The following is a 27158-nucleotide window of genomic DNA, read 5'->3' as shown; positions in this document are numbered from 1 at the left end:
GGCTGGAGACAGCTCTCCACAGAGCTGCTTTGTTAACAGGCAACAGGAGTTCATCTATTTTGCATCATGATGATGCTATTTCTGAATAAGAGAGAAAAATGCAGGCCTATTTCTGAAGCATATGAATTAGTTTTTGGCCTTTAAAATTTTGTTTATTTTGAATGGAAGCCCAGAATGCACATAAAATTGCAGATACAGACAGGGATTTTTGTTTCACCTTTCAAGTTACTCCCACTCCTGATGCTAAGGCAGCAGCATTTAAAAAGGCTCTGGATGTTTTCCCTTTCCTTGGAAAGAAACAAATGAAAATAACAATCCTGAAGCAATACTGGAGGCACCTGCTTCCAGATAACTCTGCTGAAAGCAGCAAGGTACAACCAGGCACACCAGGGAAATGAGGAAAATATCCTGGGAAGTGCCACCCTGACAGAGAGTTTCCCTGTGACTGCAGTTCCTGCTCCTGAGACGTGGCAAGGGGATGAATACAAGCTCCCCAGACAATCCTGATGTGAAGGTAAGCACAATTGTTTCCTGAAATGTTTGATCCCATAATCCACAACTCCGTTTATCATAAATAGCCTTTCAAATTGTTGTGACAAACTCCTCTGGACTGAACCCAGCTCCTGAATTATGAGAAGCTAAAAATGGTCTCTATTCCCATGGCTATAGACAGAGAGATGCTACTCAGCAACAAATGCACCACCAAGTGCCTTAAAAATAGCCCCTGTGGAATTATTCAGTGTTTGGGACTTGTCATTTCATAGGGGTAAAAATGGATTCATTTTGGCACAAAATATGCATAATATGTATCCACAGCTTTATAAATAGCATTTATAAAATTATGTGTATAATTTTATCTTAAATTGATGCTGAGCAAAGAGACAAAACAATCAACAAGAACTTAACACAAGTTTTGTTCTTAGATAATTGTAAGACTTTTGTCTTAGAAATGCAGGTGTCAAAAGAGACCTTTGTCCCTTCACCCCTCCTTCCTTTCTTTCTTTAAGACAGCTTTAGGGAAAAAAAAACTTGAAATTGCTGCCAATTGTGATAAATGTGATAGCTGTAAGCCAAAGAAGAAGCCTGGCCCAAAGTTGTCACCCTACACAAATTAATTCCATGGCTTTAGCTATTCTGGTTTTCAAAATGTAGGCCTTTATATCTCTTGGGGTTCCAGGTTTTGCAAGTGGAGTCACAAATATGGTGGAAATTCAGTTGGTGAGATGGTCCTCTGAGAAATAACCGGGTCAGTATCTGGAACATAACTTGAATTGACTCTTAGAGGAGCATTTGGGGACTGTGCTCTTTGTCTTCCTCTCTTGTTATTCTGCTCCCTTTCATCTCACTTGCCCTTGCAGTACCCATGCAGGGCTGATGTGTTGGTACTGGTGGGTGGGGAGGATAAAGTCTCATTGGAGGGTCCTGGGCATCTTTCCTTTTCCACTTATATGGGCTCTGCTGGACAGGACAAGGCACAAATATGAAGGCTTTGCTGCTCCCCTGCTGCAGGCTTTCCTGCCCACCCTCCACCCTGTAGAGCCTGGTTGCAGGCTCAATGTCCTTCTTGCCTCTAAAGGTGCTCAGTAACAATCTGTAGCAGCCCAAGCCCTAGGAAGGGGTGGAAGGTAGGGCTGGTAAACCAATATCCTGGGAAAACATTTTGCAAAATTGGAGTAATAATATAGCAGAATAAAATGTGAGGCTTTATAGGCATGGACAACAATTTTGTTAGTGAACAGAAGTGTTTTTGTTCACTCCCACTTGCACACCTGTACTCAGGTGCAGGTGGATGCCAGCATCCAAGTGGTGGTTTACTCTGGGTCAGATTGCCACAGCCACCACTGGAAGTCCTGAGTGGGGACCAGAGGAGTGACACATGGCCTGTGGGGACGTGCAGGGTGGAGAGCTGAACTTGTGAGCAGGAAGATGTCACCCCTATACAACATCACCCCTATACAACATCGTGCCTCAGAGCGGTGCTTGTGAAGTCTCAGGATATAATGTATGAGCAGACTTGGTTGTCCTGTCCTGAGCAGGGGGGATGAAATGGACTAAAAGTGAGATTTGGTGATTGAAAGAAGAGAATTAAACAGACTTCCCAGAACAGTGCAATGGCACAAGACAGCAACTTCACCTGAAAGAGATCCTTCAGGTTGCAATGCTTTTCCTTAGAAAGCAGCATTTAAAAAATCTTTTAAATGAAGTGCATAATTTTTTATTTTAAAAAACTCTTAGAATACTACATTTTTAATAAAGTGTTTTAAAAATATGATTTCACAAAAGTCAGTAATATTTTCTGCTTAAAATTACATGCTTCTTACCATTTTACTGAAATTATTAAATGGTTTCTAGGGCAACTTACCAATAGCATTAGGGTTCACTTTTCTGTTTCTTGAGGGGTCAGGGAGGTCTTCATCAGAGAAATCAAGGGATAGACAAAAATGTCAGAACTGTGCTTTGATGTTTTCCCACTTCTTGCTGAAGCAAAAAAAATTGCCTGTTAATGTGATAAAAAGGCGTGAGGCTAGCTGGAGATTTATGCCCTCCTGGAGACATAGTGTGTCAGCTCTCCTCCAAGTTCTCTCATGCTATTTCCATGGCAACTCCATATAATGATAACTCCCACAGATTTTCTCCTTTTATCTGTTATTTTGGTCCCAGATAGTGATGGGGTTGAGGCATACATTTCTTTCACACCATTTGATGCCCATCGACAACCAAAGTAAATAATGTCCTCATTCTTCAGGTCTTTAGAAAGCACAGTTAGTTCACAGCCCTTTCAGGAATTCACCTGCAGAGCTGGATGGAGCTGAGAAAGGAAAAGCAGTGCTACAGATGCTCAGAGGAAGCTGCAAAGGATGAATGCTCACTGTCAGCACAACGTGACAGGATTACTTTCCTCTCCTGCTTTTCTCCTCCCCGTGCCCAGGGCCACAGATGGGCACCAAGGAGGAGGCCATGGTGTAATGGCAGGGTGGATGGCTTGGGTGCAGGGAGCTGCATCTCAGCTGATCTGCCCAGGGAATCAGGAGCTCATTCTGCCTGACTGGGAGATGCTCCCATTCCCCCTCATGTCTGCACATGACTGCAAATCTGGTCCAGCTCATGAGACAAGTTTTGGGAGTTTCAGCCAGGCATAGCTGGAGCCAGAAAAACCCTTGACCCAGTGCCACTAACCCATGACTTCCTCCCTCTTATGAAATCTCTGCAGCAAGATGCTGCTGGCTAATTTTACACTGCAGAAGTGGCAGGCATGCAGCTTGTTCTGAGGAAACTGCACTTGCTTCACCTAGCTGGTAGGGAAGGCAAAATGTTAGTGCTGGAGTGGAGGGTCCACAGACATCCTGGAGTCCAGCTGCCACTGGACGCTGAACTGAGCTTCTGTGCTTGGTTTGCTTGGGACAACAGGACAGTCTGAATGTGAAGACCTATACCAAACATCTCCTTACCTTGTGCTCTGAGAGCATCCAGATATTCTGACCCTCCTCATTTCTTCCTACAGAGGCTTCCATTTAAGCAGATGAGCAATGCTAGATGAGAGCTCATCCTCCTCCAGGAAGTGATCTTAAACTTTATACTTGATAACAGTGTCCCTTCTGAGTAAGACTGCTGCTCAGAGGAGCTGTCCTACATGTTCGGTCCCCTCTGTCCTGTAAACCAGAGGTTGGTGGGAGCATTTCTCCATTATAGGGAGGGGAAGGAGGGCACAGTATCATAGAGTCATACAGGTTGGAAAAAACCTCTGAGATCATCAAATCCAACCTTCAACTGTATGTCACCATACCCACCAAGCCATATAATTAAATTCCATCTCTACTTGTTTTTTGAACCTTCCAGGCATGGTGACTCCACCACTTCCTGTAGTTTGAGTCCTTGCCTGAAAGCAGCCCAGGTTTGACTCTCTTTTCTGAATGACACAGAGCAATTCACCTGGGCATGTGGGTGAGCAACTACCTAGGCATGGTGAAAATTTGACCTTCACCTTCTACCCTGAATGTAGGAAGTATCATTTCCCCATCATGCTAGCATGATGGAAGGATAAGCATGTGGAAGACCTTCTGAAGGACTCTTAGCAACTCAAAAGACATACCAAAAACAAGACAGCAGAATTTCTGAGTAGCAGATCTAAGGTCACCAGTGCAAACTGGTGACCAGCACCTTGTCCATGGGTATTGTGATGATCCCATCAAACACAAACAATTCTCCATTCTCCAGAGTTTACTGGGGTTGAGACAGTGGGGTCTGTCTCACAGTAACAAATCCCTGTTTAGAGGGAGGCCACAAAGACATGTTTTTAAAATTCTTATATGTCTCCAAGTTCATGGGATTTTTTTTATTTCTTAGTATTATGCTAAGACACATATACCCATAAAAATGATTCCTTACAAACTTAGACCTATAGATGTCTCTAAGGTAAGAACTAAAGTCAGAGAAACTTTTGCCAATTTTTGTACCTGTAAGGATTTAACATTTTTCCCAATGTTTTTACTTCAAATGTATCATCATGCTTCTATTAATTTCAGTGTGAGCATTGTATGCACAGTTGGAGGCAGAGCATGCCCCAAAAACTGACTGCATTTGAAAACTGCACTGTGAAAGAGAAACTGGGAGAGACACCAAGCAAGGGTTTCATCTCTGGGATCCTGTAAAGGAGCATGCAGCTTCTTTCAGCGTTTCCTCATTCATTCCATAAAGTTGATTCCACTTTTAGAGAGTATTGGCAGACAATAAAGACAAACGATATTCCAAAAAAGGCAAGATTCATAACCAAACTTGCAGAGAGAGATCTTTCCCCTCCTCCCACCCCACTTGTCTGAGGATTTGGAAAAAAGCACTTGTAGCTAGAACCAGGGCTAGACACCTGGGTAATCTGGCTTTAGAACTACTGGTGTCGGATGAAAAATGCGATCAGCACTAAGAAACGAGCTGCAGATCTGGTGTGAACTCACTGGAAGGCTTTGAACAGGTTAAAATGGTTCGTGGTGTGTCTTGGTGCGTTCTGTGCAGCTGGGCAGGAGCGGAGCCGTGCGTGGATGCAGATACCGCAGTGCCCCCGCCTGGCTGCTGAGGATCCGATGTCGGGGAAACAGAGACGGTTCCACATCTCGGGCCCTTGATGCCTTATGTTTCAGCTTTCAGATTTTCCAGATCCTGTACTGCATTATTATATAACTCTGAACTTCACAGAACGCGTTAGCAAATTCTCTTCACAGTTTAGTTAGACAAAACAATCCTTTTCCAGCCTGGGAACAAAGGACACCATGGCAGCCTCGGGCCCAAAAAGTGTGAACAGCAGTTAATTTAGGAGAGCAATCTGGGAGGATGGGACTTCATAACCTGAAACTGCAATTGGACAATTAACCCTAATATGTAAATGGAACAAAACTTATAGAAGAGTGAAAACTCACGACTGGGTGTGCGTCTTGGATGGAGCCACAGCCAGGCTCTTGTACTGCCCAAGGCGTGTCCTCTGAAGGCCTTTTAATCAATACCTGCTTTCTGCCTTTAACACTGTCTAGCCTCGGTTCCAAGGCATCATCCTCACACAGGACAGGTTTTTGCTTGGCTCTTAGAGAGTTCACTAAAACACAGTGGGCAGTAGAGCCAATGTCCTCCTAGGACAGGAGCAGGGGAGCAGGGAGGGGGACAGTGGCACTGCAATGCCGCCAAAACTGAATAGACAGCTCTCAGGTCATTTGAAGCAGTACCACAACTGTCCCACAGTCCTTCCATCAGCTCTGGAGAATTGAGCATACCTTGGCTCAGCACACACGTCCTTGCATCAGTGAATCCATCTGCTTGTGAGCTGACTTGTGCTTAAGAACTGGGCTTTTAATCTTGGCTCTGTCGATGTCTCATCTCACTTGCTGATTTTAACCCAAAAGTCTGGATGTAACAGAGGAGAGCCACAACACAGTCTCTGTACATAGGACTGATGGTGGTGATGGGTGAGGAGGGGAAAGGACAAAGACCTGATTCTGCTTTGTGTAATAGCTTTGTCCATGCTGTTGCCAGATTCCCCAGACTTTGACACTGGGGGTCTCCTGGCTTTCTGACTGGCATAGTCCCACCTAGGCAAGCCCAAAAGCTGGTGGCCTCCATCTGGGAGGCTGCACAGAGTGGGGAGCAGAGCTGGTGACCTGGACAGTCTGCCAGAAGCATGCCCGCTTGCTGCCCACCCCAGCAATTGTCCATCCCTCACAGCCTTGTGAAGCGCCAGGACTCTGCAGCGCAGGGTCTGGGGGCTGACTGATCTTCCACAAACACCTCACCAAAGATGGGCAGCAGCCTCTCCAGGCAGCCATTTCTCTCCAGCAGCTGAAGTGCAGACAGTCAGGAAGAGGCTACTTGAAATCACGTAGTGCTCAAAATAAAATTAGTTCAGAGACAAGCTCTTTGTGCTGCTGTATAAAACAAGCAGAACGTCACAGTCGACAAGCTTTCTTTTTTCAGCTGGAAAGTTATAGTTTGTTGGTTTTTGATTTTTTTTTTGTTGTTTTGGATTTTTGGGGTTTTTGTTTTTTTTATTGGAACACGCTGAGTCAAAGAAATCATTTCATGGTGGCAAAATTGCAAATTTTACCGAAGTTCAATGCAAGGCCATGAAATAACGTTGTTGTGGCTGCTGCTGCTGCTGCTGCTGCTGCTGCTGCTGCTGCTGCTAATAATAATAATAATAATAATAATAATAATAATAATAATAATAATAATAATAATAATAACGATTATGATGATATTAAGAGTTTTAACGCCAAAGCTGTGCTGAGAAGCGGGTTTTTCTCCCTGGGCGGGTTTTTTGCCGGAGCCGAGCGCGCTCCCCCCGCTCAGCCCCAGCCGCTCTCTGCGGGGCAAGGGCTCCGCCCAGCGGCCGCTGCCGGAATGACCATCTCCCTCTCCCTCTCCCTCTCCCTCTCCCTCTCCCTCTCCCTCTCCCTCTCCCTCTCCCTCTCCCTCTCCCTCTCCCTCTCCCTCTCCCTCTCCCTCTCCCTCTCCTCGTGCCTGCAGGAGCAGCCTGCTTTTTGGATTATAGGCGCGCCCTGGGAGGATCAAGTGACTGAGCAGTGCCTGACTTCCGAGAGTCAGGCGTGATTGTTCTGTCTGGCAAAACCTGTAAAGAGATGATTTGCAGGAAAACATAGTTTCTTACAGCATTGAACAAGGACGAGTACCAGAGGATTTGAGGTCCTTTTCTGTCCATGATTAGAAACCTCATAAAAATTTTTCATCATTTCTCTATACTCAAGCATTTGATTCTCACTACAGACTTTTGAGAGAGAAACAGCAGACAGTGACATATGCTGGAGACACAGCATTCTATTTCAGCTCTTGACTAATTAGTTAGAGAACAAGATGCCCATTTTGTAAGCCACAGCCTTTGCTTTCTCCTCAAAAGCACCTGTTACCAGTCTGACGGGAGAAACCACTCAGCCAGGCAGAGCCCTGGCTGTCTCTGGAGATCGATGCAGATAAAGTCAGCCTGGTCAGACAGGAGGGCAGCTCCTGCTCCATGCCTGGCACTTCAGAAAGTCTTTTGCAGAAAATGGCACTCACATCTAGCAGAGTGATTCGCTCGTCACCATAGCAAAAGCAAAGCAAACACCAGTTTCCCTAGAAACTGCATGTGGCAGCGCATGTTGACTTTAAGGGAGGGAAAGAATCCTAAATAGGAAAGTACTGAGTGCAGAAGGGTGAGTGTGCTGCAGGTAGAGAGAGGGGATGAGACATGTCCCAGGCCCAAAGGAACCAAGGTGGCTGGAGTGGGGCAGGGACCATTGTGCAACACTGCTCAGTGCAGTGCCAGAGGCTGCCTTGGGGCAGAGGCAGCTGAGTGCCATGGCTGGGTACCCCAGAGTGCACAGCTCCCCTGAGTGCAGCTGCTCACCAGCAGCACACCAGCCCCAGCCTGGGTGCAGTGACACAGGCCAGGTGGTACCCAAGGGATGGGCTTGCTGCTGCTGAGGCACACCTCCACTTTGCATTCAGAGCCCCAGAAAGCAGGCAAAGTTGAGCAGGGGCTCTTGGGTTTCCTTCTCCAGAACTTCCTCCTAGGAGAGGCAGCTGTCACTGCAGCCCTCAGCTCAGTGGCCTTGGGTGCTCTTCCAGCTCCTGTTCTCCCTCCTTACAGAGGGAAGCTCAGGGCTGAGCTCAGGAACACTCCCTTCTATTTATAACCACACAAGCTCCTCCAGGGCAAAGGGAGTAACTGGTGCTGGGGAAAATGAGTCTGAAAAAGGCACTCTCCAGTGATGCACACTTACAGCAATGTACACCAACCACATACCAGGCTGTCTGAGTAAGGGTGAAGTCAGCAAGGTGATGGAATTGGTTATCTCCTTTTATTTAGTGCTCAGGAGGCACTGTCTGGAGTACTGTGTCCGGTTGGGGTCTCTCACTGCTACAGAGCTTGATCAAGGGGAACAAGTCTGGCTGAGGAGCCACTGAGACCATTGGGAGTTGCTTGGACCATGTCACCAGGGAGAAAGACTGAGGGACCTGCTTGGTCATCAGAGGAAAGGCTAAGGGGGATCCAGGTGCTCTTGTCTATTAACTAAATGGGTGCTATAGAGAAGATGGGACCAGACCTCTCTCAGAGGAGCACAGTGAAAGGATGACAGAGAAGTTGCAAGAAGGGAAATTCTGATTAGACACAGGTTTGAAAGAAATCTCAATGAGACGAGACACCAGCATAGGGACCTAAAAAGTTCTGTGATCTCTGCCTTTGGAGACATTCAAAACTTACATCAAACTGGTCTTTGAGATGAGCTTTGTTCAGGGCAGAAGCTGGACTGGACCTCTCCAGAAGTGCCATCTGACCAAAACCTTTGAGTGACTCTGCAGTACGGCTAAACCTACTAAAATGTAGGAAAGAGCTGGAAACAAGGAAGAACTCTGTGGCTTCTCAGAACCACAAGTGATGTGCATGTTCTGTCAGCTTACACTTTAAAGGGAACAGAATAAAGCAAGAGGCATCCCATGTATTACTCACACACGACTTTCACACTGGCAGCTTTTGGATCTCATGTTTGTCTTTAAGAAGCTGCAGAATCAGTCCCTCCCTGGGGGGAGTGCGTGCGTGTAAGAGCAGAGTGTGAGTGGAAATGCAGGGCGGGCTGAAGGCTGTCTCTTGCTCCCGAGTGTTGTTGCCCTCTAGGTGCTGCTCACAGGCTGCAGTGCAGCTGCCAGGGAGGGCTGAAGGAGACTGCTCCCAGCTGTTCACTTTGCCTCTGTCAGGACCAGGAAAATGGGAGGCATTTCTCCTCTTCAGCTGCCTCTGCTTCTGTGATGAGAAACACTGAAACCTGAAACCTACTGTGCAAGGTTTGTATGGGAGAAGGTGACTGCTGTAATTGGGCCCTGGACATGCCACCTGTACTGCCAGCCCTGCTGTGAGACAGTCAGTCACCCCTGGCAAAGGAGCAGCATGCACACTGGGACCAAAAGATGCCACATCCAAGTTGTGGCCCTGTGATTCTGTTCCCTGGGGAGCAGATCTGATTACAGTGATCACTTGGCCCTGTGAGCCTGGAGAAAGTGGGCCCCACTGAGCAAGAGGGACTCATGACCCCTGTGGCACACCAAGGGCTCAGGACTTGTAGGAAGAGGGTGAATCCCCCTCAAAGAAAGGCTGGTTTAGGGAGGGTGGCCCTGGCACCAGCTGCCAGAAAGGGCAGGGAGCATTTGGGAGGTGACTCCAGCAAGGTTCCTCCCCATTCCAAGTTGTGTCACCAGTGACCTGGGTCTGTGCCCCAAGGGTTTATTGCACCCTCCACGTTCACTCCTGGCCAGGCACGTGGAGCCCTACAGCCCTGGCAAGGCCATGGGATGGTGACCCTGAAGGTCCTGGGACCAAACAGTGTTTTTGTCCTTCTTTGCTCTTTTCCCATGACACTCCTGACCCGAAGTTCAGCAGTTTATCCTGCCTCCTGATAATCCTGCCTGCTTTCATAATCCAGGTGTGCTCTGTGCCAGCCCTTCTCTGCTGTGTACATTTCTGGCTCTCTGGTCTCCTTGAAAAGGGAGAGGAGGGACCAGAAACCAGAGGGCCCTGAAGGCAGAGCACCTGCAACCACCACCACCAAGGGAGCCCTGTGCAGGAGAGAGGGTAGGGATGAGCTTTACTGGGTTTTCAGAAAAAAACAGCACAAGGATCCTGCCTCCTTAACTCACTTGCTCCTTTTGGTTCCAGTCTGTCTGGCCCCACCAGTTTAGGATTTCCCTGGGATGTGTGTGTGACTAAGTGGCCAGCTGCTCTGGTTTAGGCTCAATTATAACGAGAGAGGAAACTCCTGCTTTCCCAAAAGTCTCTCCTGAGGTGTGAGAAGCCTGCAGCGCAGCAGCACCCCTTATCCAGCAGTGCCAAGTTCCACAGAAATTCATGTTTATTTTGGCATTTAAATGAGCTCTTACACAAAGCTGCCTTAATATCAAACAAGTGCAAAATAACCCTGGGTAGATTAGTATTTGTGTCATTACAGAGGCTTAAAAAATTTATTCTAAAAGGCACTCTAAATCCGTGGAAGGAAATTTTCATTCATTGCCAAGCAGCACTTACAGTAACAACCAAATAATCAAGAAAATCACCATGCCCTGAATCAATGGGAGTGCAAATGATGTCTCCCATCCCTCCTAGTTCTGCCACCTCTGGGGCCAAGGCACATTGGGAGGTATTTTCTGGTCTGTGGCAGTTAGTGAAGGAGTTGGTAAGTGCCTGGGATATGGAAAACATGGTAAGAGCACACTTGACTCCTATTTCTCCTGTTAACCTGTTCCTTTGCTGCACCAGACTCCACTGAAGCAGAGCAGCTGGCTCTCTTTCAACACATTTTTGAATCATTCTCATTATCCTATAGTTATCAATGACACCACATCTGCTTGAAAAGCTGATTTATTGAAAGTTAGCTACTGTTTCAAGCACATCCCTCCTACCTTCAGTCTGTAAATCAACAAGTTGCATCATGGCTTCACAAACCCTTTTCCCAACCTGCTCTCCAATGTTATATTAGCATCCTTGAGTTTTCTCCCTCATTCTCCACGTTAAACCTGTGAACTGTGTAGGTGAAAGAGAAAAGAGGAGGGATGGTTAGCGTCATTTCCACCTCAAATTTACTAGAAAAAGGCAAGTTATCCCGTGATACATTTCAAAATCAGGAGGGATCTTTCTCATGACAAGGGATTCTGAAGCCTTGGATGTCCTTGTGTTGCCCTTCAGTGCTGGGAGGCAGAGTGGGGAAGACCCAGGCTGCCTGATTCTACACAGCACTGTGCATGAGGAAGGCGTTTGCCTGCAAAGAGCATAAGGGTATGTGGTAGCATAAGACACCATGTAGAATCTCATGGGAGAGTACCCTCTAAAAAGGGAAATTATAGCCTCATACTACCAGGAGGTTAAAAAATTATCATCTTCACTGATAAGATTTTGCTGTGGCTTGGATTTGTATTTCCTCAGTTCTTATCACCCCTAACACTGAATAACTTTATTCTAGAAAAGTAGCAAGGAGAAGCTACTAACCCTTCTGCACCCTCAAGCAGCTGATCTTTGGGTCCACAACAGCTTCAAAGCAGCACCTCTCTGCCATTCTTCCCCATGTGCAACCTCCCAGGTGGCCCACTCCAACCCATGGAGAGCTACTGCTGTCACCCTACCAGCCATTACAGGAATCACATTCCCAAGGAAGAACACCAGTTTCTCATACTCAGGCTGTTTGGGTTTTTATTAATTAAACAGTCCATATACAAAGTACTAAATAAATATACAGCTGTGTCAGATGCCAGTGTACCACACACACTCACTTGGAGAGCTCTCTGGAGTTCTACATGAAATACCATGGAAAGCTACTTATCAAATGCAAAGCAGGTTACAGAATGATTCAACTCTGCAGACTCATTGCTCATCACCAGGGTGCAGTCCACACCCCACACACACACACTTTTATACACACTCACTCATACCTGGGAAGAAGGGTGTCTGCCCTCTGTAACCTGGATGCTTGGGAAATGTTTGTGTTAATACCACAGACACACTCAGGAAGAGGCAAGATCCAGGGTTCACAGGATTATATCTCACCAGGGTGAGGAGCCACATGGAAGAGGCTTTGTCTTTGGGGATCCACAGCCTAGAGTGGCTGGGGTGGGGAGGGAGAGTTTGCAGGGGGGCAGGCACCTTGGGCAGCTCAGTTGGGGCACATGGGTAAGAATCAGAACTGGAAAGGAAGCTGTTAGAACATGAACTGGAACATGTGTCAGGGTAAATTGGTGGCGATGATTTTATGTCTTTAAGTTTTCTTCCCCATCTCCAGCATGGTCTGTAGATGATGAGGAAGGTGCTAAAAGCAAATATGAAGATGAAAAAAGAAATACTCTTTCTGTCTTCTCCACTGATCTCTGGAGGACAGCCAGGCAGGGCTGGGAGTAGGCACACAACTAACAGTGGATACATAAAAATGTCCTCAGTAGTACCTGAGATGTCATCGTGGGTGGGCAGGAGGAAGGACTGTGTAGGGCTGATGCTCCTGGTCCTTCCTCTTCTCCCATCAGATGAGGGGTGCAGGCACCCCCATGAGCTGATTAAAGCAGGTCCTGTCTGGGGCAAAGCCAGTCACAGACCCAGCTGATGATCTTCCTGCTTCTCTAGCATTCCTGCTGAAAATAGGCCAGGATGCTCTTCCATCAGAGAGAGAAGCTCCATTCCATGGGGACAGAGTGAGCAAGGACAGGATGGCCAGGGCTGTGCCTGAAAGCTATGTTAGAAGAATAACAGGGAGCTACAAAGATGCCTGTGTGGGGGAAAGAGGATCCCTCTCCTTTTTGCTGGTGTGGGTTGACTCTTCTGCAGGATCATCTCAGTTGTCACCATGTGGCCCATTCCCCATGCCTCTGCTGAGGGGCACTCAGTCTCTGCTGACTGTGGAGCTGCTACATGGGGCTTTTCCCACCAGTGTAGTCGTGGTATGGGCTTGTCCGGGCCTTGGGGCGAGGGATGGAGAAATCATTCTGGGGTTCAATGGCCTGAAAAGGAAGCACAGAAGTCTTTACCTTGAAAACTAGACAGAAGTAATAAAACAGGGCTTATAAAGAAAACAAAGGAAAGAAGGGTAAAACAGAACTGAAGGTTTCCTGAGAATGTGACCAGTAAGGCTGTGGAAGAGGATCTTGGCAGAACAAATTAGTGATGGAAACATGTCACCAGAGGACATGTGGGAACATGATGTGAGCTACTAGACCTGGCTAGGCTGTGCTCTGAAGGAGGACTGGTGAATGGGCAGGTGGACATGCAGACTGCCTGCTCTGCATCTGCACTGCAACTTCCAGTGTCTGATGGTGGGAATCCACTCAGGGCATGGGCTGAGAAAACAAGCACACTCTCCTGAGGAAAGGGCACAGTCTACTGTAGGAATCATGCTCAAAGAGAGGGCTTCTTATGTCATTCCAAATCCTGAAGTATTGAAAACCACAACCTCTTTACCTTGGGCCCCTCTTGCCTTCCCATGTCCCTGGACATGTCATAGCTCCTTCCTACCTCCCAGCCAGGCACCTCCACGAACATGGCACAAAGCCTGCTCTAGGTCCATCTGCCTTTGCCCCTTCTCCTTCCCTTCCTTTCAGCACCTGAACAATAGCCTACAGCCTGCATGTGGTGAAACAGGTGATGGTGCCACGAACTTACCTTCATCTGAAAGTTAGAAGCGTACGGGGAGTAGTTGAGGTCTCCTGTGTCACAAGACAAAAGCAAGGGAAAGTTAGTGCATTAGCATTTCACAGTAGCTTGGAAATACCACATCAGGGAGACTCAGAGGGTCTGTGGCCACATGAGCAGCTGCTTTTAGACTGGTCTAACTGTGCAATATGCAGGCAGGAATGGGCTAAAATCCATAGATGGAGGACATTAAATAATTCCTTCTGAAAGCAGGAATGAATGGCATTGTAAATAACAGGACACAGGTGGCCTTGGAGTTTAGACACCTCCTGTTGCCTCACCATTACTGTCACCACCATCAGCCAAATCCCTCCCACTTGTATGCACAAGACCCCCTTCACAGTATTCCCTGGGAGAGCACAGCCTCTCTTGGCTATCCTTTCACAAACCTGGGGGTCTGCCTCCAGGTGACAAACACGATACCAGTAACAAATCCACAGCCAGAGGAATCACATCTCTCACCCACAGGTTTAGGAAACCTCAACTGACAGAACATTTTGCTTTGCCCAAGCAGCATACACAAAAGCAAGACCTCCTTGACCTTTTTCACATGGAAAAGGAAGACCTCCTTGACTCCTTTTTGGATGATGGATTCATTCTTACATGGATATGATCAGAACTGAAATAATAACCTCTAAGGTATAACCTAGATAGGCCTGAAGAGCTGATGCATCACTAAGAGACAAAAAAACCCCTCCTGATTTTTAACATGGACTTCCCAGACACAGCAGGGTCATAAAGAGTTATATTTTAGCCCTGACATGCAGTAAGTCTCCTCCTCAGTCACTCCTCCTGCACATCTTTAGCTTTTGCATTGGTCCTAACTCATTTCCCTCATGTCTGGAGATTAATTTTCATGTGCCATTTCCAAAGTGTCATCAGTCTGAAACTTTTTCCTAACCTCTAATTTATCACCTTCAAATCTTTTCTTGTAGCTCTCCCACCTCTCTTAGGTAATGAGTGGTGTTTGTGGGCTTAGGGCTGGGGGGACAGCGGAGTCATTCACTTCACCATACCTTGCACAATTTCATCTTGGGTGTAGGCACGGTTGTCCACTCCAGTTGCCTGCTTTATGAACTTGGGTTGGCAGAAGTCATTTTCTGGAGGGTAGTCCTCTAGCTTCAGAGGAGCAGTGAGGAAACAAATTTCGGGGACAATATACATTATCAGGAAAATCCAGCCATTGGACACCAGAGCAATGGCCACAACAGGATCATCCCACGTTATTTTGTCTAAGTCCGTGTTGCCTTTTATGAGCATAGTGATCCACACTACCCAAATGGCAATGGAGAACAGGACAGTGACAAAGATGTGCGCCCCATGCCTCTTCCAGCTTTTATATGGCCCACAGAATGTGAACATGGAAACCAAGAAGGTCAGAGCCATCAGGAACAGCACGTAGATCAGAAGCATGACAAAGTCCTTGTTGGTATCCTCCCGAGACATAGTCAGGAATACTTCTCTCTGGTTTACTAACATGGTGACTAAGTACTCAATGCTGATCACAACTTGTACCAGGGCAAAGGAAACAAGGAGGAGCAGTAGCACCCTCCAGGAGAAGGGCTTTCTTCCTCTTACTAGTTTGTTGAGGTTGCAGGCATGGGTGAGCAGGCATGAGAAGCAGAGAGCAAAGATGACTCCAAATAGGAAGAAGCGAGTGGGACGAGTCCTGTCATTGAGTTTAATGATGAAGGCAAAAGTGAGACCAAAAACGCCGAGTGTGCCTAAAAGGAAGAAAAAATAGACGGAGATCATGTGCCTCTTGCTGTTGTCTTGGACTTTGCAGATGAGGAAGAAGAGCGAGCAGATGAGGAAAATGGTGATGAGGATGCCTGCTGCAGCCAGCGACTCCAGGACAATCCCCCAGGCCTTCTCTGTGTCACAGAGCAGGTGGTAGTCAGCACCGATGTTGCCGCAGCCTGGGGGCGGTGACGTTGCCATCCTCTCGCCTTCCTGAGCACCCTCTCCAAAGCTGGAGAAAAAGAGAAAGCACAGCCTGTCAAGTCAACCATCTGGGTACCATCAGCAGTGGGGAAGGAGAGGCAGGACAGATCCCCACCCCCCCGTCACTGGGCAAGCATCCACAGTGCTAATGGGGCAATGGGAGCAGAGTCATCTCATAGTTTGGCACTGGCTCTCCATCAAGGGCAAGCCAAGCCCCTCTGGAGGAGGTAATTCACCTTGCATGTCCTCTGCACTGTGCCTGATGTTGTGCAATGTTTTAGGAGTGTGGGGAGCAGGGAGAAGGTAAGGTGCTGCAGCAAGCACTTGCTTGGTGCCCTGCAGTGCAGAGACTGAGCTGCCTTGTCACTTCTGTGCCACAAGAGCAGCTCTAAGTCATAACTCAGTTTATGCTCTTCTGACGAGTTCAAACAAAATCAGTACCTTGTACCAGGGAGATTCAGAGAAGAACAGTGCAGGACAAGGAACTTGTTCTCTTTTACATTCATTTCCCCCCTCTGACATTCTCTGAGGCACTTTTGGCTTTGGTCTACTGTTGTGAAAGAAGGGGGAACTTTAACACCTTTTACCTTGCAGATAACCTACCCCTATGCCTCCAGCATAGCCCTTCTCACTCCAAATTCAACAGCAAATACAGGCCACCAACCACTAGCCCTAAACTCACACTCCTCCTTCACAGCAGTGTAGCAATAAGGAGTGTCTCAAAGACCTCAGTCTCCTCCCCAAGATACTGCCTTGCACTGACTCGAGGCCTCAGATGTCAGAGCCAATGCTGTTCACTGCATGAGAAGTAACCACCAAGCCACTGGTGAGGAGTCCACAAGTGATGTGGATGTGATGTCAAGGTCTCTAACACATTCCTGCTGTCTCATCATAAGGATTTCAGTGCTGTCTGAGCAAGCCTGTCTCCCAGGGAATAAGAGAGCTTAAGTGGGCTGTGTAGGGGGATTAAGTTCCCTACTTTCTTGGGAGCTTGAAGCACATGCAGAAACCACAGCATGGGGGCCTTTGGCACATCATGGCCATTATGAAGGCATAATGAGGGAGTTTAGACCCTAGGGGACAGGTTCTGATTCCTAAATACTAAATTCCTCAGTTAGGCTTGAGTGTCTAAAATCTGTCAAAAGAGGAGTTTAGATACATGAATGAAACATGAGCAAACCTGTCTTTAATGGTGATTCACACTGGAAAATCAGGGGCTTTCTAATAGATAAAGAAAAAATTAATCTTGCAAAATTTAGTGCTCACTATGCCATTTGCCTTGATTTTCCTGCCCAGAACAACATACTGTACTTACGAAGTTGGTTCTCAAACCCTTCCAGCAGCTTTTAATGAGTGCAGATTGTTTTTAATAAATGGCAGTTAATCTAACCAAGGGATGAACAAAGGGTGAAAATATCACTGACTCACTCTCAACTCCACATATGCTTCAATGGACTTGCTTATAAATGAATTGGGAAAATATTTTTCCAGCTTCTAACCTCACTGTGTAAAAGATGCACAGTTCTTCAAAAGGCTGCACATAAATGCATATTATTCAAATATGCAGGAACTTTGGACTTTCATGGAGAGAATGGAATAAGTGGATAACACATGAAGGAGTTTTCATAATCAATGTACGCACAATTTTGGAGATTTATGATCTCTCACACAGATAGCTGTGTTATCTGGAGAATTGTGAGTAAAAAATTATGAACCTTTCTGAAAATCTAGAGAGAAAACGCTAAAATTTTATCCGCAGACATTTAGAGTTGATTAGATTAGCTTATCTTATTCACAGCTCCGGCAGACAGGGACTGCTGCTCGCTGCTGAGGCACGTGGAGAGCCCCGAGCACCGGCGTGAGCGACCTCAGGACAGCCCGGAGCACCGGCACAGCTTCGGTCCTGGCCGTGGGGCCTGCCACAGCCGGCCACCACAATCGGGATGGAAGGAACCTTCCCGACTTGGCCGCTGCAACCATTTTTACTGCCTTCTCTTTTTCCCAGGATAGATGTCCTGAGAGGCATGAAGAGCCACCCGGTCTCCAGGGTGGGTGCTGCTCCCCAGAACCGAGTCTGCTCGTCCAGCACCTACAGCAGTGTCCGGGAGTTCCACGGGGCAGAGAAGTCCTGTGCTGTGGTGGCTCATACAGTACACGCCAAATCACAGCCCTCGCTTGAGCCTTCCCCCTCCGCCCTCCTTTCCCATTGATGTTTGTAGATAAAGTACCCGTTCACGCACAGATTTCAAAGTGTCCCGGCAGCGCGTCCCCAGCTCCAGCTGGCAGTCCCGTCTTACAGCCAAGGATGGGAGGCACCCTCAGCTCACCGTGGCACCCACGGCCCTGCTCTCCCACCCCACACCATGGTCCTGCCTGGAGGCAGCCCCCCTAGACCCACTGCCCTGGATTACCTGCGTGGGTCCTGCCCGGTGAAGGCAGCGGGAGGCTCCGTCCAGGAAAGCTCAGCAGTGCCCGGCTCCTCCGCTCCCGCAGGCCCGGCAGCAGCTCCGCGCCCGCCGCTCCTGGGAGCTTTAACAGCTGGAGGGCTCGGAGGTGGGGCCGAGCACGCCTATTCCAGTTCCACCGCCTCTCCTCTGCTCTCCCACAGGACACGGCCGCGAAAATTCGGCCCCTGTGCCAGGAAATGAAGTAAGGGCCCCTGACGTCAGCGGGGCACTCACCCTGGGCCGGGTGGGGATGGAGCGCTGGGACAGCGCCGAATGGGCTGAATGGGCTCCTGGCTGCCTCACTCCGGTGCCTGATAAGGTGCTGCTGCCCTGGCTGGCTCCTGGCACCCGTGGGTGGGGACCGCCACTATGAATAGCAGCGCGTCCCCTCCCTGCTCCAGCCTTTTGTCTCCCTGCCTGCCTTCTCGCCAGATAAACTGCTCGTAAAGTGGATGAGCAGGCTGTGGTGGGTGAAACTGGCCCCAGTGCCCAGGGAGAACGGCGAGCCCGGATCCAGAGGTGGTTTGTGTTCTCGGGGCTCTCAAGGTGCTGTGTGGGGACACGTCTGCTCTGCTTGTCCCTTCCGCCCGTGCCACCCTGCTGCAAAGGGCAGCTTGGGTTTCCTCGTGTCTGCTCAGACCAGCCTTGCTTTCTGAAGGCTCAGCTCCACTCGCCAGCACTGAGTCACTTTGTCCAAATTGCTGGCCCAAATGGTTAATGAACAAAGGCAATGACAAATTCCCCCTTGCTCTACATTTTATGCCTCTGGCCCGACACACCTATCAGCACAAGCCCATCTAAATCCTCGAGTATATCCACTGTGTTCATGACTTCATTTGTTATTTTAAATATTACTCACTGGGAGTATTTCGTTATCCTGATTAAGGAATTGACATCAAGGCCTATACACATGAAGCACTCAGTCCCTACACAAAGTCCCAAACCTAAAAATCCCCCCCACCTCACAAAGTTTGTGCTCCTTCCCAAAACCAGAGGTGGGGGTAGAGCAGCTGCACACGCCTGTGCTGAGGTCTAAGTGCCCACAGGTGTTTAATCTGCTTGTTAATTTTGTTTGTTTGTTCTAGGGCTTTTGGCTTATTGCTGAGTGCTGATCCTTTTTGAATCTCACAAGTGGAGATTGCCACAAAACTCCTATGAGGGAGTTCCACACCCCACAAAAGTACACGAGGACCTACAGGGATGAGTGGCTCATCCAGCAAAAGGCAGCACTCAGTGCTGTCACTGTGAAGTGGGCCATGCTGAACCCTAAGACAGTTCTTCACATCCTTCTTACTTCTATTTCAGTGTAAAATCCTGAGGCTTCTTAGGAAAGGACATACCAGGTTTCTCTCCATGAAATTAGTCTAAACTTTAAAGCAGATCCTGGGCTTAGTAAGCCAGCCAAGAAGGAGATAGTTATGAAAAATGACAAAATAAGTAGCGATGGAGAGGAGCTTAGCACCACCTCAGTGGGACCCAATTTGTCTTAGGAAAGCCTCGCAAGAAGCTTTCAAAGGTCACAGGTCACTGCCAGCCTATTTGCATCTTGTCAGAGCACATTATGGACTGCCAGCTACTTCCCCACATTTACACAGACACACAAAACCTCATGGAATAGACCATGTCAAATTACATCAGGGGAAAAAAAGAAGAAAAGGTAAAAGTAACACAGACATTTTTCAGAATGCCTGAGAAATCCATGAGAGCCAGTCATCAAACATAACCTGTGCTTTCAGAAGGCTAATGGGGCTACATTTTAAAACAATCCCAAGCGATTTAGAAGCCTGAGGGCAGTTGACTCATTGTGGTGTGAGGCATAGTGTCCATGGCTCTCATGCTGTGCCAGGGAGGGTGGAGAGGCACCACTGGTCTACAGGTGAGAGTAGAAATGGCACAGTGATCACACCAGAAAGGTGAGATGTGCTTGCAGGAGCACATGAATTTCCCATACCTCCTCTATCAGATCTGGCAGTCCTGTGCAGATGTTTCTGATACCCTTAGGCATCTCAATTCACCTTTGGAAGAGCAAATGGATTGAGTGCTCAATCTGCCTGGCTATTTCAGAGTTGAGACGCCCAGCTTATCTGTAGGTACCTAGTTCTCTGTAAGGACTTAATTCTGGTACACCAGCATAGATAAAGAGTTAATTGAAGATGTTACTTGTTACTCAGTGAACAGCATAGGGATGGCATATAAGGTAGAAGAGCTATGGGAATCAATCCTTCTGGAGCTAAATAGCACAGAAGATCCCAAATGACCCTAGGCAGCAGCGTATGGACAATCAAATTGACTCCTAGGTGTCTAGAGAGCAGACTTCTTCATTGGAGGCAGCCATGTGGATTCCCACTGTGGTTGGTGGAGAGAAAGGGGCACTTCCAGGGTAGTTACAGTTGATCTCCTTCAAGACAAACCAAATCACACCTGAGAATGACCCATTTCTTTCCAAGAGAGATGGAGACAAGAGAATGATACAGATCTTTACACTTGACAGCTGAATTGCATAGCAAATCTGCAAAACAATTTAAACACAATCCAGTAGCAAAATGCTGGTAATGCTGGAAGTTCCTTTAGGTAGGAGGCTCTTGTAGCAAAACTGCTTGCTTTGGCCACATTGCAGCCCTGGACAAGCAAGCTGGCTGCTGGTAATGGGAAGGATAGTGACTGGTTGACAAGGAGAGTCAGGGACAGCAGCAGGGTCTGACCCCTTTGGCACCCACAACTCCCAGTTCTCGGGCAGCAGGATGGGGCTCTTCCTCTGAGTCAGCTCTGCTCCCTGCCCCTTCTTGCTGCTGGCATTGCCTGGCTCTCACCCCCCTGTGGGGTGGGAGTGCCCAGCACTGCCCAGTGCCCTGGACCAGCCCTTCTCCACTGGCTTCGGTGTCCCAGCAAACGGCAGAATGCTGCAGCCCCTCAGCTCAGCCAGGCCTGGGGAAGGAAGCATGTCTGGGAGGTGCAGGGACAGAGATAGCATCTTTTATTAAGACAAGTAATAAGGCAAGCAGATGCCTGGGGAGAGATGGTGCATGGCGCTCTGGAATGTGTCTAAATAACATGTTTATGTTTGACCGGTGATATTGGCTGCGTTGTGAATAGGCTTGTGACATTCCTCCTGCTTAGCTACCTGTGCACAACAGATAGCTTAATAACATAAGAACAGCCTTGCTCCCTGAAAAACATCCCCCTGCCAGTACTTATCACAGTCATCATTACAGCAAGCTCCACCCCACCCTGCTCCATCTATTTTCTTCATCTTTAAATCAGTTCAGGTATAAACATTATGGCACCCTTGGAAGAGACTGGCACAGAGATAAAGGGTCTTCAGCCAGCCAGTTCAGAGCACCATTGCCTTAGACAGGAGAGAAGACAAGGGAGAGGCTGTCATTTCTGGAAAGGGACATGTGGGATCTTTGCATACTACTGGACTTTCTCCTGGGTGTCCTGTCCTTGAATCCCTCATATTCTGGCTTTGAAAGTGTGTATCCAAGGTTTACCAAAAACTCTAAGACTGTAAAGGTTTACTAGTTTTCCTTTGGAAACGAAGATTGTTGCACCAAAAAGTAAATATTATCCAAAATAATCACAAAAACCCCCCACATTCTGGTGTCCTTCAGAGCCTTTACTTGTCTCTGCAGCTATCAGTTCTTCCAAACTGCATGCTGTGCTCCCTGCTATTTTCAGTCTCAGGACAAATATAAACATTTCTGGTATGTAACAATGCTTTGCTTTCTGTGCTGATTGCTGCTTCCTCTCAAAGAAGTTCCCTTCTTTAAATTAGCAGGTTTTGTCCAAACCCTTTCTCTTCCTGGCTCCTAAATGCCCTAATTCCTGGTACAGGACTTTCATTTACTGGGAAAGGGAGAAATTTGGTCAAGAAAAGGACAAGGAGACTTATTAAAATATTGAAATCAATGTTCTTGAGTATATCCTATAAACAGAAACTTTCAAACCTGTGAATTAACTTCTACAGCATTCCTAATTGGTGAGAAGAGCTTGCTTGTGGAAATGGACTGCCTGGTCCTCTGCTAGGAGCATGATGCTCTGCACTGCTGCAAACAGGATCACTTCTGCATGCAATCCCAGGGGTGAACAGCCTGGTACCTGGAAACCCAGGGGCAGGGGTTGGTTCCTGGAGTACCTGATGGACCTGTTCCTGCCTTGGACTTGCTGCTGTCCCACGGGGACAGGTATCACAGTCTTTCCTATTCCACATATGTGGAAGCTGGGGCAAGAATGGGCAGAAGTAAGTGGAAAACAGCTGAAACTGTGACTTGCCCACTGTGCCTGAAGTAGTTTCCCCTTTTCCTTCCTTGTCCACTCCACCCTGTGAGATGTGGGGTTGCAAAGACTGAGATTCTCACTGGGAGAGGATCAGGCTTCCTCTTTCATGGGTGGCTGTTGGCAGTAGAGATTCTGAGATAGCCATCCTGCCCTGGGATCTGATTTCTCCTGCCAGCAGTGTCTTGGGTTAGAGGTTCTGCAGGAGTCTGCTTCTATGCAAGAAACATTCCTGGGAATCAGGCTGCACACAAAAACAATCCTGCTCAGCGATACAGAAAATTATTCTTTACCACAATAGCACAAAGAAAAGCTGAGATCCAACATAAATCACTCCTCCCTTTCAGTTTTCATCAGAAAAGAAAAATAAAACCCAGAAACTTTGATAGATGTTGGATTTTTTTTATCAACAAGCTTCTTCATGCAAGTACAGATCTGTGTCCTCATGCAGCCAGCATAAAAGCTGGCATAAACTCAATATTGTTTCTCCTGGATAAATTATCAAAAATACAATTGTGTTTACATGTTTAATCAGATACATCTGGTTGGGCTTGATGATATTGAAGATTTTTTCCAACCTTATTGATTCTATGCAATGTCTGCATACAAATCTGCTACTGACTGCAGAACCATGGCTGGGAAGAAGCCAGCAGTTTCAGTCAGTGTGTGTAGACTAACTTTAACCAATGCTATGATTTTCCTTGACTGAAATGACCATCAGGGGAGAAAAATATAATGAACAATTGTAAGATAAGGTCAAGTAATTGAATTCACAGCCTATTGATCCCAAATATTTTCTTACAGTTCAGAGCAAGTGCCCAGGGCAGGCAGTTCTTGTTCTTGGAGTCACAAATCCCCTTGTCACCTCCTGGAGCTGGAGAGTTGATGAGAAGCCCTGTAGAGAACCACCATGGAAATATCAGTCAGGCTTCAGAAATATGTAAGCAAAGAACATGATAACACACAATGGTCTGCTGCTAGCCCTACTGAAGGATGTCTTGCTGCAGTTCTGGGAGAAAGAGATTCTCTTCTGTGCAGTTTCTTCTGAGTTGGCAGCAAAGCTCAGGCAGATGGAGTTGGGGACTCCACAGCCAGCCATCTCCTAGGAGCCATGGGCATTTGAGGGGAGATGCTTTGTGTTCCTGTGAGTTAGAGCCGGAGACTGTTAGAAGTGCCAGGCCAGGGCTTACCTGGCAGAAATGCAGTGAGTAATAGTTACCAAATTAAATATAAACTGCTTATAAAGCCAACGCCTCACTTCTGCTTGATAGTTCACTCAAGATAAAGTTTGTTGCTTGGCCCTGATTATAGATGACCATAAAACTCCTCAGCTGTCTTCCAGGGTCAGTCAAGGACTCACTCAGATGTCAGCATCCATCAGGGCAGTACTAGCATGATCCATGCTGAAGTCCTTCCCCAGCTCAGTATTCGTGTGCCAAAAAGACCACAACAGCCTTGCAAATGCTCAGAGGTGAGATAGTAGAAAAGCAGGATGTGTGCTTTATCAGACTAGGGCTAGGGCCATGTTTTTAGCATGCACAAAATGCCTTTTAACTCAAATCCAGAGGACTCCCCTCCTTGTGGTAACCCAAGAGCCTGGGGAAATACTTGGTTTCTGTCACAGGTAGATGGTAGAGCTAAGTATCCTCCATTTAGAAGGCCAGCATATGGATGGACACCCTCCTTTCGCCTGGCACAAGATTATGCATGCAGATCTCCCTCCACTGCTTCCTCCATCATGGTGTGCCTTGAGGCAAGTGTGTTGCTCTTCCAGCTTCGAGGACAACACAGGCACATAAACATCCCGGGATACTGCTGCACTGGAGGCCCAGGACTGCATTTCAGCTCTTTACTCCTCCTACCAAAACCCTATTCTTCAATGATTCTCTTCCATGCAGTATTTGCCAGAAGAGAGCAGTTGTTGTGTCAGTATTAAGGTCTCCCAAGTTTCTTTTCACCCTACTTGCTAATCACAACTGATGCTTTATGAAATCTCCAACTCCCAGGTGTCACCAGAGACACCGAGCTCCCTGAGGGACATACCAACGACATGGGTGTGTTTCAGAGGTCTGGTAGCATTCCTGTTGGCCGCTGTGAAAGGATGTCTCTTTCTGCAGTTTCTGCCTAATTTTGGCAGGCTCATACCCACAAAAACACACACACCCCTGTCAGCCACACCCAGCCTCGCACTGCCTGTCACGCTTTTGCTGCAATGTCCACTAAAACTGGATAAAAATCCAGAACTTGCAAGGTGTGAGGATGCTGTTGGTGCAAGTGGTAGCTAGGGGAGGGGAGAGCAAGAGAAGGCAATGACAAGCCAGGAGTGGCAGTGGCAGTCAGCAGGTTGAGAAAGAGAACGGGCAATTGCAAATCAGGAGCATCACTGAAAATGGTTTTCTATAGAAAATTCACTGCAGGATATGTAGCATATCTACCTGTTCCTCTGCAATAGGTCTCCTTTGCTTTGTGACACCAGATCCTAAAGATGGGCACTCTTTAAATGCTGTCTAGTTCAGTGGCTCGATTTTTTAAAGATGGAGCACTTCAGGCCATAGATTTGAATCCTAGCCAGAGAGATTAAGTACTTGAGAACTGAAGCAGAGGCCTAATGTAATTCATTTAATTATTCTCCTTTTAAATCTTTCACGATAGAGTGGAAGTCTCAACGGGAAAGTTAAGTGAAAAATGCAGTCTGTGCATAAAATTCCTAATATTATTATTTTAAGTTTTCTGATTCATGCAAAGAAAAGAGAATCCCTCAAATATATAGTCTTAAACACTCACACATACACAGATACTCTTCCTCACTCCCTTTACCAAAAGTCCATTATTCTATTGAAAATTCAGACAAATTTCCACTGACAATTCAGACCAGCTGTCAGAACTCAAAAGTGTCTCTTGATCTGCTGCTGGGATCTGCAGAGTTCCCTTGTCTCACCTCAGATCTTCCTTTAACTCCTCTCTTGATTTCAGATAAACCTGTGGAAATATTTGCTATCTCACATTTTCTGTGGTCACTAAAGATATTGTAAATGCTCAATGTTTACAATTGCAAGGAGCAATATTGGATTAGAAAAGAGCATTAAACTGTTAAATATGAACTTTCAGAGTGGATGTTGTGTCCAGGGCTAGGAGGAGAAGGTGAGGTCTGAACTAGGCAAAAAATACAACTGGTTACCATGTCCTTGGCATTGATTATTTTTCTTCCAAACTTCTTGACAACCTAGGAGCTCCCCTAAGCTAGGGGGAAGGACATCAGTGTGCAGTCATTATTAATAGCTAAATGGAGAGGACTTGGCTGAAATAGAGAAGGCTTACAAAGTTTCTGACTTGCAGTATGAAGAGACAGCCTGTGCAACCATTTGGACCAGTAATTCCAACCTAAGGAGCCCCTTTCTGGATGTGCTGTGCTTCTTTCCTGGCCACTTAGCTGGCTGCTGGGTGTGATGGACAAGCCTCCCATGGGAGCCCCTGGACTCACCATTGCTCTCCAGACCCAGCAGCCCTGGCTGTTTTGCTTGGTAAACAAAAGCAACACTCTAAGTGACAGCCATACCCCAGGGAAAGGTTGAGTGGAGGTTTAATTGCCAATTAACTTCTTCAGAAATGCAAACACAGCTTCAGCTAATGGTGTGAGTGATCCAGGAAAGCATCGGAGATGAGGGATGCCTCTTGGTGTGTGCATGATCTGGCAAACAGAATCTTTGTCTCTCTGCAGCAGGTTCTTCTCCTCTTCCACAGTTGTTGCATTGCCTGATAATCCCTTCCTTCTCATTATGAACAAACTGCTATAACAGACATTTATTTGCAGTAATGAAATACCAACTGGAACACAAGTAGCTCTCCTTAAAAGGCTATATATTGCTTTTTCCAGGAATCCCTCACCCAGGATCAGCTTTTGGACACCAGGTAGTGCTGCTGCATTTCAGCAAGCACACATAATTCCCTCTCTAGGATCCGTGGGGAGGTTTATTTAATCACACAGAAAATTCAGTGCTTATGCACCTACATTTTAAAAGGCAAAAAGAATCACTGTAAATTTTAGCACAGACCTTCTGCTTGGCACACAGCACATCCCATAATGTGGGATGAGCTAACTTTTTTTAAAAAAAACCTGTGCTGTATGTGAATGAAGAGATCCCACCCACATACACTATATGGATTTGAGCAATATTATTGCTTTAAGGGTTTATCAAATTACAGAGCTGTGATACACATGGGATTCAAATTACTATGAGATTTTACAGTACATGGGGTTAGCTTTTCTTCAGTCAGAGCTGAACTCACACAGTAGATCTGAAGCTGTGTTGAACCACAACTGAACCAAACCAACTTCAGTTTTTACTTAACAGCCCAAATAAGAACTAAATCCAACTCTAATAATTCACCTGCCTGATTAGCAGTGTGCTGTCACTAGAGGTTAGGGCAAAGAAAAGTAGCAATCCACATGCATGATTCTGCCAAACAAAGCACGCATTCTGGATGTATTGCATTACAATCTGGTTTCTTTAGCAAATGCAGCATCTGCTAACAGTCCTGTTCCAATTAAAAAAAATCTGCTATTATGTAACAGTTGATAATCCCCAATCTCCGGAGTGATTAATCTAGATGTGTGCATGGTTAAAACCTCAGCTGGCCAATTGAAATCTGACTTTCTTAACTACTCATTTATAATCATTGAGCAAAACAATGGCACTGTTGAAACTATTACTGGTTAGGATGCATCCTAACCTTGCAGGACAGCACGAGATTTTGATTGTTTTGCCCTAAATCTAACCATCCTTCTTGTAAGTTATCAA

The 27158-nt window shown here is 46.9% G+C and overlaps 1 protein-coding gene and 1 long non-coding RNA gene across 2 annotated transcripts; one reads left to right on the top strand and one right to left on the bottom strand.

Moving 5' to 3' along the window:
* Nucleotides 1–265: 265 nt before the first annotated feature.
* LOC116995920 lies at nucleotides 266–17878 on the top strand. Its single transcript, XR_004417824.1, has 2 exons — nucleotides 266–514; nucleotides 17648–17878. It is a non-coding gene; the product is annotated as an uncharacterized LOC116995920 (long non-coding RNA).
* Nucleotides 11684–27158, bottom strand: LOC116995919 (retinoic acid-induced protein 3-like). The gene is made up of 4 exons (XM_033059027.1): nucleotides 18049–27158; nucleotides 14710–15665; nucleotides 13664–13707; nucleotides 11684–13005 (listed from the first exon to the last, which is right to left on the bottom strand). Exons 2-4 carry the CDS (start codon nucleotides 15632–15634, stop codon nucleotides 12913–12915), a joined length of 1062 nt encoding a protein of 353 aa, XP_032914918.1. The 5' UTR covers nucleotides 15635–15665; nucleotides 18049–27158; the 3' UTR covers nucleotides 11684–12912.

This window comes from Catharus ustulatus, chromosome 4 (assembly GCF_009819885.2).
Source record: "Catharus ustulatus isolate bCatUst1 chromosome 4, bCatUst1.pri.v2, whole genome shotgun sequence".
Lineage (NCBI taxonomy): Eukaryota > Metazoa > Chordata > Aves > Passeriformes > Turdidae > Catharus > Catharus ustulatus.
This window is presented reverse-complemented; position numbering and strand designations above follow the sequence as displayed.

Bases quoted from the DNA above. Each gene is read 5' to 3' on its own strand.
- LOC116995919 (XM_033059027.1), bottom strand. From the start codon at position 15,634: ATGGCAACGTCACCGCCCCCAGGCTGCGGCAACATCGGTGCTGACTAC. The intron at 13,708-14,709 runs GTATGGTGAAGT...CTTGTGACACAG, and splicing joins CCAAGATGAAATTGTGCAAG to GAGACCTCAACTACTCCCCG. The intron at 13,006-13,663 runs GTAAGTTCGTGG...CTTCCTTTTCAG, and splicing joins CTTCTAACTTTCAGATGAAG to GCCATTGAACCCCAGAATGA.